The 16,780-nt window shown below is 39.4% G+C and overlaps 1 protein-coding gene, 1 long non-coding RNA gene and 1 pseudogene across 3 annotated transcripts in view; 2 read left to right on the forward strand and 1 right to left on the reverse strand.

The window, feature by feature from the left end:
• The window catches only part of LOC111574514 (TRPM8 channel-associated factor homolog), a 7,976-nt pseudogene extending 1,061 nt beyond the window's left edge, over positions 1-6,915 (forward strand).
• An 11-nt stretch (positions 6,916-6,926) lies between these two features.
• On the forward strand, positions 6,927-15,105 carry LOC129348803 (uncharacterized). Its single transcript, XR_008601496.1, has 3 exons — positions 6,927-8,258; positions 9,195-9,499; positions 13,892-15,105. It is a non-coding gene; the product is annotated as an uncharacterized LOC129348803 (long non-coding RNA).
• dennd2b (DENN domain containing 2B) overlaps positions 11,938-16,780 on the reverse strand; it is a 45,522-nt gene continuing 40,679 nt past the window's right edge. For both annotated transcript variants that reach the window (XM_055010256.1, XM_055010255.1), the window contains exon 15: positions 11,938-11,959. In XM_055010256.1, coding sequence (XP_054866231.1) covers positions 11,953-11,959 — 7 coding nt within the window. In that variant the 3' untranslated portion in view covers positions 11,938-11,952. The remainder of the gene's footprint in view (positions 11,960-16,780) is intronic.

Consider the following 16,780-nt stretch of genomic DNA (forward strand, 5'->3'; position numbering starts at 1 on the left):
TATTTCTTATGTGATCAACAAACTTCTCTCTTTCTTGGATAACCAACCTTCATTACAGACACTGGCTCCATTTTGGAACAATGCCATTCGCTGGTTGGATGAAGGCCGGAATGGGGTTGTTGGTGTGGTGCCAGACCTCCACGAAGCCTTCAACCTCGTCCACAAGGCAGGCTTTAATTGTAAAAAGACCAACTTCAGGGAAGACCTGAGTGTGTTTGTGTGTACAGCATACAGCAATGAGCATGTGAAGGAAATCCAAGACTTTGTAGCGGAGGGAGGAGGCCTTCCGCCATCTTTTACACCGCTTTGCTGGTCATGTATCCGAGGGAGAGGAACTCACAGCGCATGAAGAAGAATGCCTTAAAAAACTGGGTGGGGACTGTGCCAACTACTTGCATATGAAGGCTCATGACTGCTCCTCCTACATACAGGTGGTGTCTATGCTCACTGACATCTTAAAGAAGTCTGGCATGCCACAGGTAGGCAGGGAATGGCCTATTGTTTGTCATGTCTTAGATTCAGTTGCCATTAGTCAAAGCATACATTGCAAACTACAGCAGCAACAAAAGCAACTGCACCATTGGAGCCATACTACTAATGTTAGCATCATATGTACGCCTGAGATCTAATGTTGTTCTTTATTGTTCACCATCATTTCCAAGGTGAGTGACAGCTGCCCTGCAAAGAGTCCCAGAGACCACCTACTGCTCAGTGTGGGGACAGAGGTGTATAAAGTTTGTCCAGATCCTGATGACCTTCTGCCCTACCTCATCAAGAATAACCCGCTGATGCCAGTTGTCTATAACCACAGGATAAAGATCCATGTCAACACAGCAGGTTAGATCTCTAATACAGAATATGAAGCATTCACATTCATATTAGTCATGTTGTCATTATAACAGTGTACTCTGGAGGGATGTTCTGATGTAAACTATGGCAAAAGTTTTGATGACAATTATTGTAAATTGTAAGTTACACCTTAGTGTATGTGGGAGATTGATTGCAAGAGACTGGACAAGATTCACATTTACGCTTTTACTGTTTGTACCATAATTTGTTGACAGATCACGTCGTTGCGATACAGAAAGGAGAAGACAGCAATGCATAGCACAAAGAAAAAAAAAACTAAAGTAGAAATGTAAACATAGGACAGTCTCCTTAGCATCTACCTCTTCCTCAGTTTTGCCTACCAACTCTTCTGCCACCCAGCCTCACTTCTCTTCCTCTTCTTCTTCTCTCTGGCTGTTGACCCTGTCCAGTTCCTTGTCCTTCCATTGTCAGACATTTTACCAATTCAGGACAGATATAGCAAAAAGTGTAATGGAAATGTATAGAAACATCCTTGCCATATTATGACAACTTGTTCAACCATTTTGCATGTAAAGACTTATACGATGAACAACAGGGGGGTGAGACTATTCAACAGAGACCCATTATAATACATTTTGATCAATGTGACATAAGCAGTTGATGATGTAGGAAACAGCAGAGAATTGTACATAATCTGTTGCATGGATGTACCAAAGCATTTGCAACTTGTTCAAAGAAATGAGAAACTGCTTTTTTGATGTGCACAAGTGACACAATGATGTGAAAATTGAACAAATAGTTTTGAGAATTTCACTTCTGATTTGAGAAATGCACCAAAGTGACTGAGAAAAACTGTAAAATAGGCTTCTTTGGGTTAATTGGTTGCTACTGATGCAGTAGGGCCGATAATACCAATTACCATCATGCTTGAGAAAATATAGCTAATACTCCATCTGTCTATTATATACTTAGCTATATAACAGTCTATGCTGCACTTTTCATGTTCCATGTGTTCCTCAGATTCAGATGGGCTGTCAAACCGATCGACTGCATGCTGAAGTGTTGAAGAGAGCACCATGTGTTCATGAGCGGTTTCCTGTTACCTCAGAGATGATGCAGGTGTGGAACCTGTGGGGGGGACTCCTCTACCTGGTGGCCCCACCCAAAACACAAGTGAAGGGGTTGGAGTTGATAGTGCAGATGGCCGTACCTGTACCGTATTATAAATCTGGTGAGTGTGTAGTGGATGACAATGGAGGGAATGTTAAAGGATTACAGGCAGGCAGGCGAGTACAGGAACAGGCAGCAGACACCTTAGAGGGCACAACGTGGCACAAACAGGAGGTGGAGGCTGATGGGCAACCTGAGACAGGTGTGTGGAAGATCGTGGCTATATGGGGTTATGACAAAGCAGATGGACATGGGAGTCAGGTGACTACACAAGATAGAAAATCTGAGGACATCTGGTGGACAGATGGAGAATGGCATCAATTGTGGGGATGTGGCTGCAGGGACGAGAAAGAGCAGGTACATAGGGCATGAAAAATAATAATATACACTGCAGGGGATAATGAAGAGGTAGGGATTAGTATTGGGAAATTATACTAAATGAATGAAGCCTTAACAACATGTTTGTGTGTATCTGTGACTCCATTTCCATAATTTGTTTATCTAATGTAGTGGCAATATGTACATATGATATGGGCATTTAGTTCTGAGTACAGGAGGTTTTTACATAAAGAAATCGGTGCAGTAGGTTTATCTATTACATTCACATATATTATCTAGTCAGGAAACTCAGTAGCAGAGAAGATGAAAGCTGTTCACTTTACACTCCAACCATGCAGCATGCATGGTTGGAGTGTAAAGTACTGCTACTGAGTTTCCTGACTAGATAATGTATGTGAATGTAATAGATAAACCTACTGCACCGATTTCTTTATGTAAAAACCTCCTGTACTCAGAACTAAATGCCCATATCATACAGGTCCCTGGAAGCACCTACAATGGACACATAAGCATCAGAACTGACCCATGGAGCAATGGAAGAAGGTGGTCTGGTCAGATGATTCATGCTTTATATCATGAGAATGAGTGGGAATGCTTGTGTGTCTCCAGCATAGCTAGGTTGAAGGCAAGTCAGTGAAAGCAGTGTCATGCTCTTGGCAATGTTCTGTTGCAAAATCTTAAGTCCTGCCTTTCATGTCAATGATATACCACCTACCTAATCATAATTGCACACCATGCACACTATTTCATGGCAAGGGTATCTCCTGTTGTCAGTGGCTTCTGTTTTAAGCAGGATAATGCTCTCTGGCACACTGAAAACATTGTTCAGGAGTGGTTTTAGAAACATGACAGAGTTCAATTGTCCAGATCTTAATCCGATTGAGCCTTGACTGGATGTGCTGGGGAAGAAAAAGTCTGATCCATGGAGTCCCCACCTCACAGCTTCCAAAACTTTCAAGGATCTTCTGCTAATGTCTTGGTTTTGATACCACTGGACAGCTTCAGAGGTCTTGTGGAGTCTAGGCCTTGATGGGTCATGGAGCTGTGTGGGTGGTACAAAGGGGACCTGTACAGTATTAGACAGGAGGTATTCATGCTGTGGTCGATCGGTGTATATCATAGATTTCTATATATTTATATTTATATTTATATATATATGCGCTGTTTTTTGTTTTTGTTTTTTTGCTATTCCATCCAGGTTGGATGCATGCAGGTTATCCTATCATGACACACAGGTCTACAGCAGCTGAGCTGGTCAGCACTGACCACGCTCGAAGTAAAGGCCTGTGGGGCCCCATCCATGAACTGGGACACAACCAACAGAGGGCCTGCTGGGAGTTCCCTCCTAACACCACAGAGTGCACATGCAACCTGTGGTCAGTGTACGTGCATGAACAGGTGCTGGGGATCAACAGGGCACAGGTGGAGTAAATCATTTCTGTAGTAATGTGATTTCACTGTTTTACAATACTGTCATTCACCCTGGTTAGGTTTTACAACATGATGAGTGGTATGTTTTGAATCCAGGCTGATCCAATTATGACCCCAACGAAGAGGAAGGCTCGTGCAGAAGACTACGCTAAGGGGGGCAGGAAACTCAGCAGCTGGGATACGTTTGTGGCCCTGGAGACTTACATGCAGGTGAGAGAGATGATTGGTGTGTAAATAGCATATTATTAGAAAGCTGTTTCTGTGTCACACTGCGTCCACATTTAGAGAATGCAACTAAACTGAGCATTATGTTGAATGGATGAAAATTATCCCTGCTGATATTCGTCTCTTACAACTCGTGGGGCAAAAATGTGACCTAACAGAGGAAAGGCTTTGAAGGCCATGTTGCTACCAGATTATAGGAACAATAAACTCCATTTAGATGTTTAGAGTTACCTCTACCTATCTCTGCTTCCATGTAGCTCCAGGATAAGTTCGGCTGGGATGCCTTTAAGAGGGTGTTTGCTGCCTACCACAAGATCAATAACTTCCCCAATGACAACCATGGAAAGATGAACCTGTATGCTGAGACCTTCTCCCAGGCTGTGGGGATGAATTTGACTGGGTTCTTTAAGGCTTGGGGCTGGCCCATACAAGCAGCCACTGAGGAGAAACTCTCCAAGCTGCTGCCCTGGAGTGATCACCCCATGGTTCAGTTTGGCTGAACATCACACTGCTGCTATTTAAAGAAACGAGATTTTCCACAACTCTTAAATCGCCTGGCAGAGGCTGGCAGGAGCACCTCAAGACCTTCTTCAATTGTCTAGCTTTTGATTGCATTTAACATGATTTTACTTTGTAACTGATTCCTTGGGTTTTAAAGAGTGTTTAAACTTGTGTTTTGTTTTATTGTTGTTTTATTTCCATGGCAACTGTTAATGCACTCGTTCCATATGTCTTTGTGCTACACACGTGGACAAAATTGTTGGTACACCTTGGTTAATGAAAGAAAAACCCACAATGGTCACAGAAATAATTTGAATCTGACAAAAATAATAATAAATAAAAATTATATAAAAATTAACCAATGAAAATCAGACATCACTTTTGAACCGTGGTTCAACAGAATTATTTTAAAAAATAAACTCATGAAACAGGCCTGGACAAAAATGATTGTGCCCTTAACTTAATATTTTGTTGCACAACCTTTTGAGGCAATCACTGCAGTCAAACGATTTCTGTAACTGTCAGTGAGACTGCTGCACCCTCAGCAGGTATTTTGGTCCACTCCTCATGAGCAGACTGCTCCAGTTGTCTCAGGTTTGAAGGGTGCCTTCTCCAGACGGCATGTTTCAACTCCTTCCACAGATTTTCAATAGGATTTAGATCAGGGCTCATAGAAGGCCACTTCAGAATAATCCAGTGTTTTCCTCTTAGCCATTCTTGGCTGTTTTTAGCTGTGTTTTGGGTCATTATCATGTTGTAAGACCCATGACCTGCGACTGAGACCAAGCTTTCTGACACTGGGCAGCACATTTCTCTCTACAATACCTTGATAGTCATGAGATTTCATTGTACCCTGCACAGATTCAAGACACCCTGTGCCAGATGCAGCAAAGCAGCCCCAGAACATAACAGAGCCTCCTCCATGTTTCACAGCAGGGACAGTGTTCTTTTCTTGATATGCTTCATTTTTGCGTGTGTGAACATGGAGCTGATGTGCCTTGCCAAAAAGTTCCAGTTTTGTCTTGTCTGTCCATAGGGCGTTTTCCCAAAAGCTTTGTGGCTTGTCAACATGCAGTTTAGCAAATTCCAGTCTGGCTTTTTTATGATTTGTTTTCAACAATGGTGTCCTCCTTGGTCGTCTCCCATCAAGTCCACTTTGGCTCAAACAACCTTGACCTGTACCTTGACCTTGGAGTTCACCTTTAATGTCTTTAGAGGTTGTTCTGGGCTCTTTTGTTACCATTCGTATTATCTGTCTCTTCCATTTGTCATCAATTTTCCTCCTGCAGCCACATCCAGGGAGGTTGGCTACAGTCCCATGGATCTTAAATTTCTGAATAATATGTGCAACTGTAGTCACAGGAACATCAAGCTGCTTGGAGATGGTCTTATAGTCTTTACCTTTAACATGCTTGTCTATAATTTTCTTTCTAATCTCCTGAGACAACTCTCTCCTTGGCTTCCTCTGGTCCATGTTTAGTGTGGTACACACCATGTCACCAAACAGCACAGTGACTACTGTAACCCTATAAATAGGCTGACTGACTGATTACAAGTTTGTAGACCCCTGTGATGCTAATTAGAGGACACACCTTGACTGAACATGTCCCTATGGTCACATTATTTTCAGTCTTTTCTAGGGGTACCATCATTTTTGTCCAGGCCTGTTTAATGAGTCTATTTTTCATAAAATTTTTATTTATTATTACTTTTGTCAGATTCAAATTATTTCTGTGACCATTGTGGGTTTTTCTTTCACTAACCGAGGGGTACCAACAATTTTGTCCGCATGTGTAATACGATGTCTGTTTTATGTCAATACGGTGTCACAGTGCTGTCCTCTTACCTGAAGAGAGAAAATGACAATAGTAGTGAGGAAAAACTCCCTGATAACAGGAAGAACCTCAAGAGGACCCTGGTTCTCTGGGGTGGTCCTTCCTCTGGAGGGCTGGGGGACCTGCTGTTGCTCCAGGCAACAGGACAAACTGCTGATCTGCCAACTTTGTGGGTTTGTGCAGATCTATTTACCAAAAAAAAACAAACAGGCCTTCCTCATGGCATGATCTATATCTATCTGTTGTTGCTTACCATAATGAAAGGGATTTTGAAATGGTAACACACAAATAATAGAAGGGGAGGACAAAGCTGTGTGAAATACACAGTGGATATAACAGTCCTATACCCATAGATATAGATCATTCCATGAGGAAGGCCTGTTTGTTTCTTTTGGTAAATAGTTGTAAAGATGAACACAAGGTTAAAATGGAAATGATACTCCACAGTGTCTTGATTTCAGACCCAATTTCATGAAAAATGTCCACCTGCAATGGTATACACTATCGTTCAAAAGTTTGGGGTCACTTAAAAATGTCCTTATTTTTTAAGGAAAAGCAGTTTTTTCAATGAAGATACCATTAAATAAATCAGAATTAAAGTCTAGGTATTGTTGATTAGAGAATGCCTGAAGCAGCAGCAATAATTCTACCTGTCTGGCACTGTTCCCTCGAAGCTGCGCGCGTGCGCAATTGCGCACTGCTGACACGGTCTCCGCGAACAGAAACTCTGTGCTGCGCACAAAAAAAAAAGTCCAACCTAAATTGTAAATAAAATAAACACGTAACAATTCATTCTGTGCTATTTTTCAATGTGAGTCAGTGAGTGACCGGTGACTGGCTGCTGCAGCCAATGATGCGATTCACATACGTATTTACCATAGACTGTATATAATGGTATTTACGCAGCTAATCAACGTCAGGCGTCCTTATGTGCAGCCATCGTTGTTGTCATAGATATGAATGAGTAGATAGGACACGCCCCTTTGAGCTGCGTGCTACTGCGAGGCTAAGCTAGTGGGGGCAAAGTTTCAGTGCATTCCGTTGATGTAGACGGCGTGAAAACGGAAACAACAAGTATGCCGGCTCACTGTGCTGCATACAATTACACACTGCGTTGTACGATTGAGACAAGGAAACTTGGAATGACTTTTCATAGGTAAGAATAGTTTTTGGCCCTTTTTTCATTATGAAATCTTGTTGAGAGCTTCCAGTCTATGAGAGCTAACTAGTTAGCCACTAGCAAAACGCTAAGGCGAGCTAGCAGCTTGACAACCAAATACCAGACGATTAATAGTAGCTGTAGTATAGTTGTACAAGCAGTAGTAGTAATACTAAAAGTACAAGCAGCAGTAGTAGTATAAACAGCTGTTAGAGTCGTAGAAGTAGTATCAGCATTTGTAATAGTATTACAAGTTGTAGTAGCAGTGCCAGTATCAGCAGCAGTAGTTAATGTACTACCACTACTACTAGTAGTAGTCACATTGCTATTACTACCACCAATACTACCAATAGTAGTTATAAAGCCTAACTCATGTATATCCAGATTACCATCTATGTTCTTCCTCCAAACCCATTTTATGATTGGGATTACAGGCAGTTCTTTAGGACTGCTCTCAAATAATTGAAATGTTACTAAACAAGGTTATACTTATCAAATTAAATAGCTCTGGTCTCCAGTATATTGGCGAATTCGGTTCTTTGTACTTAATTTATTAGCATTATTTCTTTTTTTAATATGTTGTGTATAGACTTAATTACTTCTCTGTCTACTTTTCTTACTCCATGTAGGTTTCCCAGAGACTATGGGTTGAGGAGGAATTGGAAGTTTGTCGGCTTAGACTTGGTGTCATTCCATCAGTGTTAAACTTCCTGGTTCATCTTGGAAGAGTACGTGCCAGAAAGACCACAACCAATCAGCCTTGAGATCTTAGGCAGCGTCTCCCTGAGGTGGGTGTTCACGGTGTTCACAGTCAGGTCTGTGGTAATCCCGTCAAAAAACAAAACAGAAAAAAATCTAGATTATAAATCAACATGTAACCAAAGCACTCTGTGTATAACGCCATAGTATAGGATGTAGTTCAGAAAATGCCAAAGTATAGTATGCTTTACTCAAGAATAACACAGTATGGCCTGTAGTTCAGAGTACAGCATGTTGGCAAGAAAAAAAAACAAAACATAGATTATTATGTGGTTCAAAAAGCACAAAATGATAGGATGTTGCCTAAAATTGTCATGTATGATATGTGGTTCAAAAAATGTCTTCGTGCAGTATATTGTCATAATAGTATGTAATTCAAGAAAACATCAGAGTATGATATGTCATCTAAAAAATGCCATAGAATAATAATTTCATTGCACAAGTGAAAGTATAGTAACTTTTAAAACTGTTCAAATTCTTATATGTTGCTAAAAAAACAAAAAAAACTAAAACAAAAAAAAGTCACAGTAATATGTCAATTAAAAAAGCCTATAGTATAGCGTGTTGCCCAACAAACATCATAGTATAGCATGTCGCTCTAAAAACGTCACAGTATAGCCTTTAGTCCACAGCTGTCAGTAGGTGAGGAGCAACACAAAAACAGTCCAAATGCTGCTTTCCAGAGGGTTAGATGAGAATTTATGTGAAAGTAAGTTTACAACAACACAACATGTGAGCGGGTTAAAAACAAATGGGTGTTAGTAAAATAAAAATAAATCAACAGAACTAAAAGTGAACTTCATGTTGACATTGATGGGCATTCCAACCAGGAACAAAGTAAAAGATAATCAATACGAAAAAAAACTCTTCCTGTTCACCTCCTAAAACCCAAAAACACACCACAGTAACACCCTGAACTAAAGCTACCAATGGGTTCCCTGTTTTCCTTTCTGAACAATTCAAAGGTCCCTCTCTATCTCTCCACACATCTACCAACCACTGGAACACATCTCCAAAGTTCTGCCAGGCCAGCTCAGCTTCCCCTCAGAAGAAGTTCCGCCACCTGCCAGATGAAGGAGCCTTTTGAGAGGCAGCTGGCATCGTGATTGGACTGTACTTTGGTCTGTTCCAATCCAGCTTCAGCTCCAGAGACGGCAGGCGGGACGAGTCAACGGAGGCCGGGTGGACGAAGGTATGCAGCTGACTACAATCCAGAAAACAACAGAGGAGGAGTGCAGCGGCCCAGGACCAGAACAACCAGAGTAGCATGGTATGTCTCTTAGAAAACATCATAGTATAGCCTTTGGTATGAAAAAACGCCATCATATACATCGTAGATTGTACAAATAACAAGTCAAAGGAAAGAGACATACATTGTAGAATTGTAGTAATTGTGGGCTGACTGGCCTTGGCAATGGTCGTCGGAATGTGAATAACACTGACCACACCTCACAGAGGTTATAAGCTGCGGCAACATCAACCACCACCAGAACTGAAGAAGCCTCTTGGATGAGAGGTGAAACGTCTTCAAGGAACCTTCTTAAAGTCCAGTTGGATTGATTTAAACAACTTTGGATGACTGATTTACTGATTATCAGTATTTTATTTTTTACTGATTTACGGTAATTAATAAATTTAAAAATGGTGCTACTTTGGCTCTGAACCTTTATCTACCTGTGGTCGCTCTGTCTTCTGGAGTGATTTGATTGGTTATACGTCACGAATAAAACTCCTTTAACTTAACATCTGTAAACAAAACAAAAACGTATCAACAAAGTTTTCTGTTAGAGTTTGTGTTCTTCTAAGTTTAACTCCAAGATTTTAAATACTTTCATTTACTGCAAATGAATATCTACTCCAAATGTCTCACTAATAATCATTATCAGCCTTAAAAACCGACAAAACACCCCTCTATACTCGACCACACTTAGTACAGTCCGGTTCCCCCGTGTATAAATCTGCTTGGAATCTTCCACTTCCTGTTTGTCAAAGTGGCCTTCTACCTGGACAGGTTTTGTTGGAGCTCATGCAACAAACATTTTGGGTAACTGCACTTTAATATGGATGGATGACACTGAATTAGAGTCTGTTTTAATGAGACTGAGTTAAGATGTGTAGCTCTGTCATTAAATAGGAAATTATTTCCCAGAATTCACAGAGAAAAGTCTGAAATGTTTGCTAGGTTAGCGTCCCACATGTTCTTTGGCTCAGCTAAAGGTAACTCTCTCCAACTTCTGGATCTCTTGAGTTGCTTGTTGTTAAAATATCTTGCTGGAGGTGCTGAAGCTCAGAAAGTCTGAGATGTTTGTTTAAAATAAGCTCATTCTCAAGTCTTATCTGAACTCTTTTGTTTGAACTTTCCCTAAACTTAGGAGTTAGGAGCACATTCAGACTCAGTCTCATTTATGTAGCGATTAAACTTCAGTGTCATTCATTGATGTTAAAGTGCAGTTTTTCAAATGTTTGTTGCACATGCTCCCGACCAAACCAGTTTAGGTGGAAGACGATGTGAAGAGAAAGCTCCAGAGGATGAATATCACACATTTACATTGGAAATTAATGTCCTTTAATTAGACATTGTCATGCAAAAGTTGGATTTCCCTTTAATGATGTTCAAATCTTTGTTGAGTGTTTTGTTGATGTTTGTTTCTAAATGTTTTTTGACACTCGGCCCCAAAGATTAAAACCTTCTACGGCTCACAAGCTGCAACAATTCACACATCATCAAATATCTTTCTGACTAAACTAAGATAAAAAGTGAAAAACTGCCTGATTCCTGCATCATGAATATAAATCTTTTTGTTTTTTATGACAGTAAACTGAGTATGTTTGGATTTGACATTTTATAAACCAAAACAAGAAATAAATTACTGGAGAAAACAATCAACAGATTAATGGAAAAAGAAAATGTGTTTTCCAACATATATGGCTGAATTACTCCAACATTACATAATACATACAATTTGAATTCAATTTTATTTATATAACACCAAATACAGGTCAAATTGTCTCAAGACACTTTATTTTTATATTTTTTGTCATATTTAAAATATCACAAAGTAAGAAATTTAAACCTCTTGACTAATCCAATTTATTACTTGGTTTTTAAGAGACTAATCGACAACTAAAATAACTTTCTCCACTAAAACTAATAAACATGAGGTCAAATAGAAGGAAGAGTTTTAAATACTGCAGTCCCACGACGACAAGAATAAAGTTTGTCAACAAAAACTAAATATGCTGGTGGATTCCATTAAAGTCCTAATAAATGATAATAAAGTGTGATACTAAAGGATTGTGGTGCTAAAAATGTCAAAGTAAAGATATCAAGTTGAACATCTGGATGGAGGTTGATAAAAGTTGACCTTCTTTCGTTTCTCTGGAGCCGACTCCATGGATTTTATGGATGGTGGTTAAAGACCTGCTCTTCTAGTGGTCTTCCTTCTAGTTGCTGTAAAAAGTCAGTCCATCCTGTCCGACTTCAACACTTCTTCATGACAACTTGTTCTGCCTCCGACCTCGTGGAAACTCCAGAAACTCGGGAAAACCTGTGGAGACTCGAAGAACTCGTGGAGACTCGAAGAACTCGTCGGGCAGGGGAAGGTGTGGTGGGCGGTGGGGGAAGGTGGGGGAGTAGAGGGGGGAGGCCGCCACCCACCTACCCGCCTACTCTCCGCCCTGACTCCACCCAGACTCCGCCTTGGCTCCACCCATGTGGTCACTTCAGGAACTACGATGTCAAAGGGACGACGAATTTATTTCTTTGTATCTGATCTGTAGCTCAGTGAGTTAAGGATTTGCCTATGGAGCTGCAGGTCGCTGGTTCAAGACCAGATCCTTCTTAAATTTTCTCAAAATTCTGACAAAGACAAAGAAAGAAAATGCCGGTGGTGGGTCTTGAACCTGCGACCTTCCACTCTGTAGTCTCTCTCTTATCTCCCTGAGCTACTCGCTCAGATACTAATTTTACTTTTTTTTGCGCATTTATCATCTATTTTTTGTCGTTTTCGAGTTTTTTTTTTAACTCGAGTCTCGACTCGACCGTTTTTCTCAGGAGGTTGGACTTCAGCCTTTGTGCTGGAGGGTTGAACCCTCAGTTCCAAGACTTTCCAAAGCCCCCACACCTCCCGAGTCCTCAGGACCTGAGCTTTCACACAGTCTGAGGGCTGAAATTTTCTAAGTCCCACAGTAGTTCTCTGTTAGATTGAACTTTCAGACAGTCCAAGGACTGATATCTTCTAAGTTCCTGAGTAGTTCTCTGTTAGTTTGAACTTTCAGACAGTCTGAGGACTGAAATCTTAGAAGTTCTTGAGTAGTTCTCTGTTAGTTTGAACCTTCAGACAGTCTGAGGACTGAAATTTCAAAAGTTTCTCAGTACTTCTCTGTTAGTTTGAACTTTCTGGTTAACAGAAGCCTTAAAACTTGTGAGCATGAGTCGATTTCACATTTAGATCATTCATCTGAGTTCTTCTCAGACCTTCACCTGTGGGTTTTTAGAAATCCTCAACAAACTTTGATTCTCTTCACTGAACAGTAAAGTTTGTGGAGCTCAGAAGGTAACATTAGTTTGATCAATGCCTTCAACTACTAGTAGACTTTATCTGGAAAGCAGTTTTCTGAAATGAGTTCTTAGTAAATCTGTCCACAATCAAACCAAGAACACAGAAAGAGGAAATGTTTGAAGAAACAACTTGATGTTTTCATTTCAGACTAGAAAACGCTTTAAGATCTTTATCTGTTTTTGCTCTTTTTGATCGTTTTATTGTCTCTTCTGTTTAATTTGATCTTCTAAAGTCTAACTGGTGTCTTTTCAAATGTTTTGTCTTTAGTTTTATTCTTCTTAAACATTTAGTTTTGCTCTTTTCTCACCTTTTATTCTTCTCTAATGTCTGATTTGATTTCCAAATGTTTTGTCTTTTTAATGTTTAATTGTTTTTTCAAATGTTTTATTGGCTTGTTTGAGTTTTTTTCCTTTCCCAATATTTAATGTTCCGATAAAATCTTTAAGGTTTTTCTTTTTAAATGTTTTACCACCTTTTAATGTTTAATTTTCTTTTTAAATGCTTCATTGTATTTTCTGTTTAATTCCTATTTGAAGTTTTATTGTCTTTAAGATGTCATTTTCTAATTAAACATTTAATTTTTTAATTAAATGTTTTGTCTTTTTAAAAAGGTTTAATAATCTAATTAAATGTTTTGCATTTTTTAAAATGTCTAATATTCTTCTTGTTTAATTGTATTTTTTAAATGTTTAATTATTGAAAATATTTTATCTGTAATTTTTAATAAATTAAATCATAATGAAAATACTTCTGTTGTCACAATCATGAGTTAGTCAATTATTCAGTTTATCAATTCAACTTTATTTGTTTAGTACCTTTTACACAACTGACAAAACTAAACAAGCAAAGAGAAAAAACTATGATTAAAACTCAAAAACATTAAAAAAAAAAAAAAAAAAAAAAAAAAAAATTTAACATGGTAATAAAATATGTTGTGTCCAGGGGATGGAGGGAGTTTATTGAAGTCTTCTTGGGCTCACATGGGAAATCATTTAAAATATAAACTTGATATTCAGTCTAAGGAAACTGCAGAGCAACAGAAGAACCAACAATATCTCCTGTTTTCTCCTTTAATGAGTCAACTCTTCTTGTGCTTTCAGACCAAAGAACTACAGACTCTTCACAACCTGCTCAAACTCTTGGTACAGGACCTCACCACACGGGTCAAGAAGGTTTCTGTCTCATATCTACTCTGAAGCTCACCTTCTCCTGCTCAAACTGCTGACAAATGTTTCTGCTGCTCTAAAGTCTGGTCTCCAGAACTTCCTAAAAACTCTCAAAGTCTCTTCTGCTGCAGGTTGCTATGTAGAACTGTTGCAGAAAACCTCACTAAACCACATGGAGGGGCCTCAAGATAGTCGTCCAAATGAAACTGTACAAAAACCAAACTAGTACAACCCAAACACTAAAGTCTCCTGCAGCCTACCAGAGAACCTCTGAGAACAGAGAATCAGGACAGGAACTCTTACCTTCTGGACAACCAACATTGGTTCTCAAACAAGAATACAGATTGTGTCTGACCAAAAACCTCTGAAGACTCACTACAGCCAAGATAAAGACACAACTCAGCTGCAGCAAATCCACTAATCACTGCACACATTAGCACCATGTGCTAACTGTGGCTAAAGAACCACATTTACCAAGACAACTATCCAGTACAAAGCCCTCAAACACACCAAGAAACACATTAAAGACGATTTTACTGCTGAAAGCTGCAAGCCAACGCTTAAAGAACAAACTAAAGCAATGGAGCCAAACCCGGTTCAGTGGTGAAGCAGAGGAAATGTTTGACTGCAGCTAAATAAAGCAGGGAGACACTGAGCTGCTCAGGTGTTCCTGATAATACCAAGCAGCCACCTGGACAGCCAATAGGAACACAGCTTCCTGGAAGTCCAGAGGGCTGGGTTAGTGAAGGAAATTTAATTTAAAGTTCAAGCAGAAAGTTAATAAAGAAAGTTGAAAGCCACCTTTTGATCCCTGAAATCTCTGAGTTTTCACACAAAGAACACCTGAACATGTCAAACTGGCTTCATAGTAGAACCATCATTGTAAAAACGTCATAGTATGGTGTGTTGCTCAAAAAACATTAGGACCCAGCTGTCAGGGGACAAACATGTAAGAAACATGAGAACAGAGAGAACCCAACCAGTAGGTCACAGTTTATCATCCCCCAGTCATCTCCTGAAGTCCATATGGTGAGAGACATCAGTATCTGGTTGTTAATTTACCAGAGGATGCTTATAATCATGCTGATGTGGTCTGTACTCTGCAGTATTTTAGTGACTCAATAAATGCCTAAGTTGTTTTTTTTTAATGCTTTTCAGTTTTTAATAAACATTTAACAGCCTATATGTAATCAATAAATGGCCTTTACCTATCTTAAGAAAAACTCACTCAGAACTCTGATATGTTAACAGTACTAAATAAATCAATAAATACATGCATACACACAAAAATAAGTTAATACATTAACTGTGTTAAGATTTAGATTTAAAAAAAATGTTGTTCATGTATTGCACACTGGTTGGTCATTACATTTTGTTAGTTTGATTTCACTGTTTAAAATGATGCCACCTCTTTTCAGACAGAACCTGTGATAATAAAACAATACAAAATTTTTAGTTCCGTGTTAATAAAGCACTTAAAGCTTTAAGTATGGCTAAATGCTTTTTTCAAAATTAAATATATCACTCCTTAGGTGGTAGTGGCCCCAAGTTCAGTAAAGTTGGAAAGATATTCATAGATTCGGACTTCCAGCATCAATAACTCGTTAGATATAGGTTGTGAAAACATAAACGGTGCCTCTTTCCCATTGTTGCAAGGCAGACAATGTGCTACAAGCCCAGTTTTATCAAAAGTAGCTGTCTTTCAAGCTACAGGAATAACATTGGTGTCTATGGAGTGAACAGGGTCCGTCTGCAATTTGCAAAACCGCTGTAACAGTAAAGAGAGACAAATATTCAATAACTTCACTCTGATACATTGTAGTGTCACTAAAATCACTGCAGCCTTCAACTGGCTCCTGTTGACAAAGTGTTTTAACAGAAATGTAAATGCTGTAATTTGATTCTTTTAATGAACCATGTAACTTGAATGGATGTGATGCTGGTGTGACCACAGTGCACACGTCTGATGTTGCTCACAGTGGTCCAAGAGACGCTCAGGGAGTTTGTGTGTTTGCTCAGACTCATGAAAAATTACAGGGAACATTGCTGTCTGGTGATTACGGTCATCGTATATCAAAACTGCAGCTGCAAAACATGCTGCTAATCTACATACCTGCAACTTTACTTCCAGTCAATGGATTATTACATAAACAAAGCACAACACCACATACTCTACATAGAGAGGAGACTTCATATTTTGTAGTTTTTATCACATAGGAAAGACAAGAGTGTGTCTGGAAACCCAAGCAGCCTGCTGTACCGCAGAAAAGTGAGCTTGATTAATTTACCACAGCTATGAGAAAAGCTTTCAGCCATTGTTTAGTTTCCCTGCACAGTCTCCTCCCTTTTCACTCTGTCTAGCACAGACTTCTCATATTTCATTAAAATCTTTTCTCTTCTTCTTCGCTACCTCAATCACAAAATGCCACTTACTGTGACAAGACATCTTGGCAACAGGACACTATTTGATGGTGGCAAATCAGATTAAAACATTGCAGGGAATATCAAGTTTACTCTCAGTATTATGGGAGAAATCTGTGTCTCTTGCAGAGTTTAACATTGAGTATTTTCTGCACAAAAATGCATGTGTTGCTGCTTGATTTTAGTGAAATTTATTGAGTAGGTATGCATGCTTTTTTCTTTTAAATTGAGGGATCCTTGAAAAAGTATGAGGATGGCTTATCTGAACAGCACATCAGGAGAAACTGTTATGATCTAACAAGCAGTAACACCTTCACTGTCAGAGTAAATCACAGCCAAGCTAAGAGACAAATCTGGATATGCACACACAATTTGCTAACCGTTTACCGCTCTAGCCCGAGG

Source organism: Amphiprion ocellaris, chromosome 1 (genome assembly GCF_022539595.1).
Source record: "Amphiprion ocellaris isolate individual 3 ecotype Okinawa chromosome 1, ASM2253959v1, whole genome shotgun sequence".
Taxonomy (NCBI): domain Eukaryota; kingdom Metazoa; phylum Chordata; class Actinopteri; family Pomacentridae; genus Amphiprion; species Amphiprion ocellaris.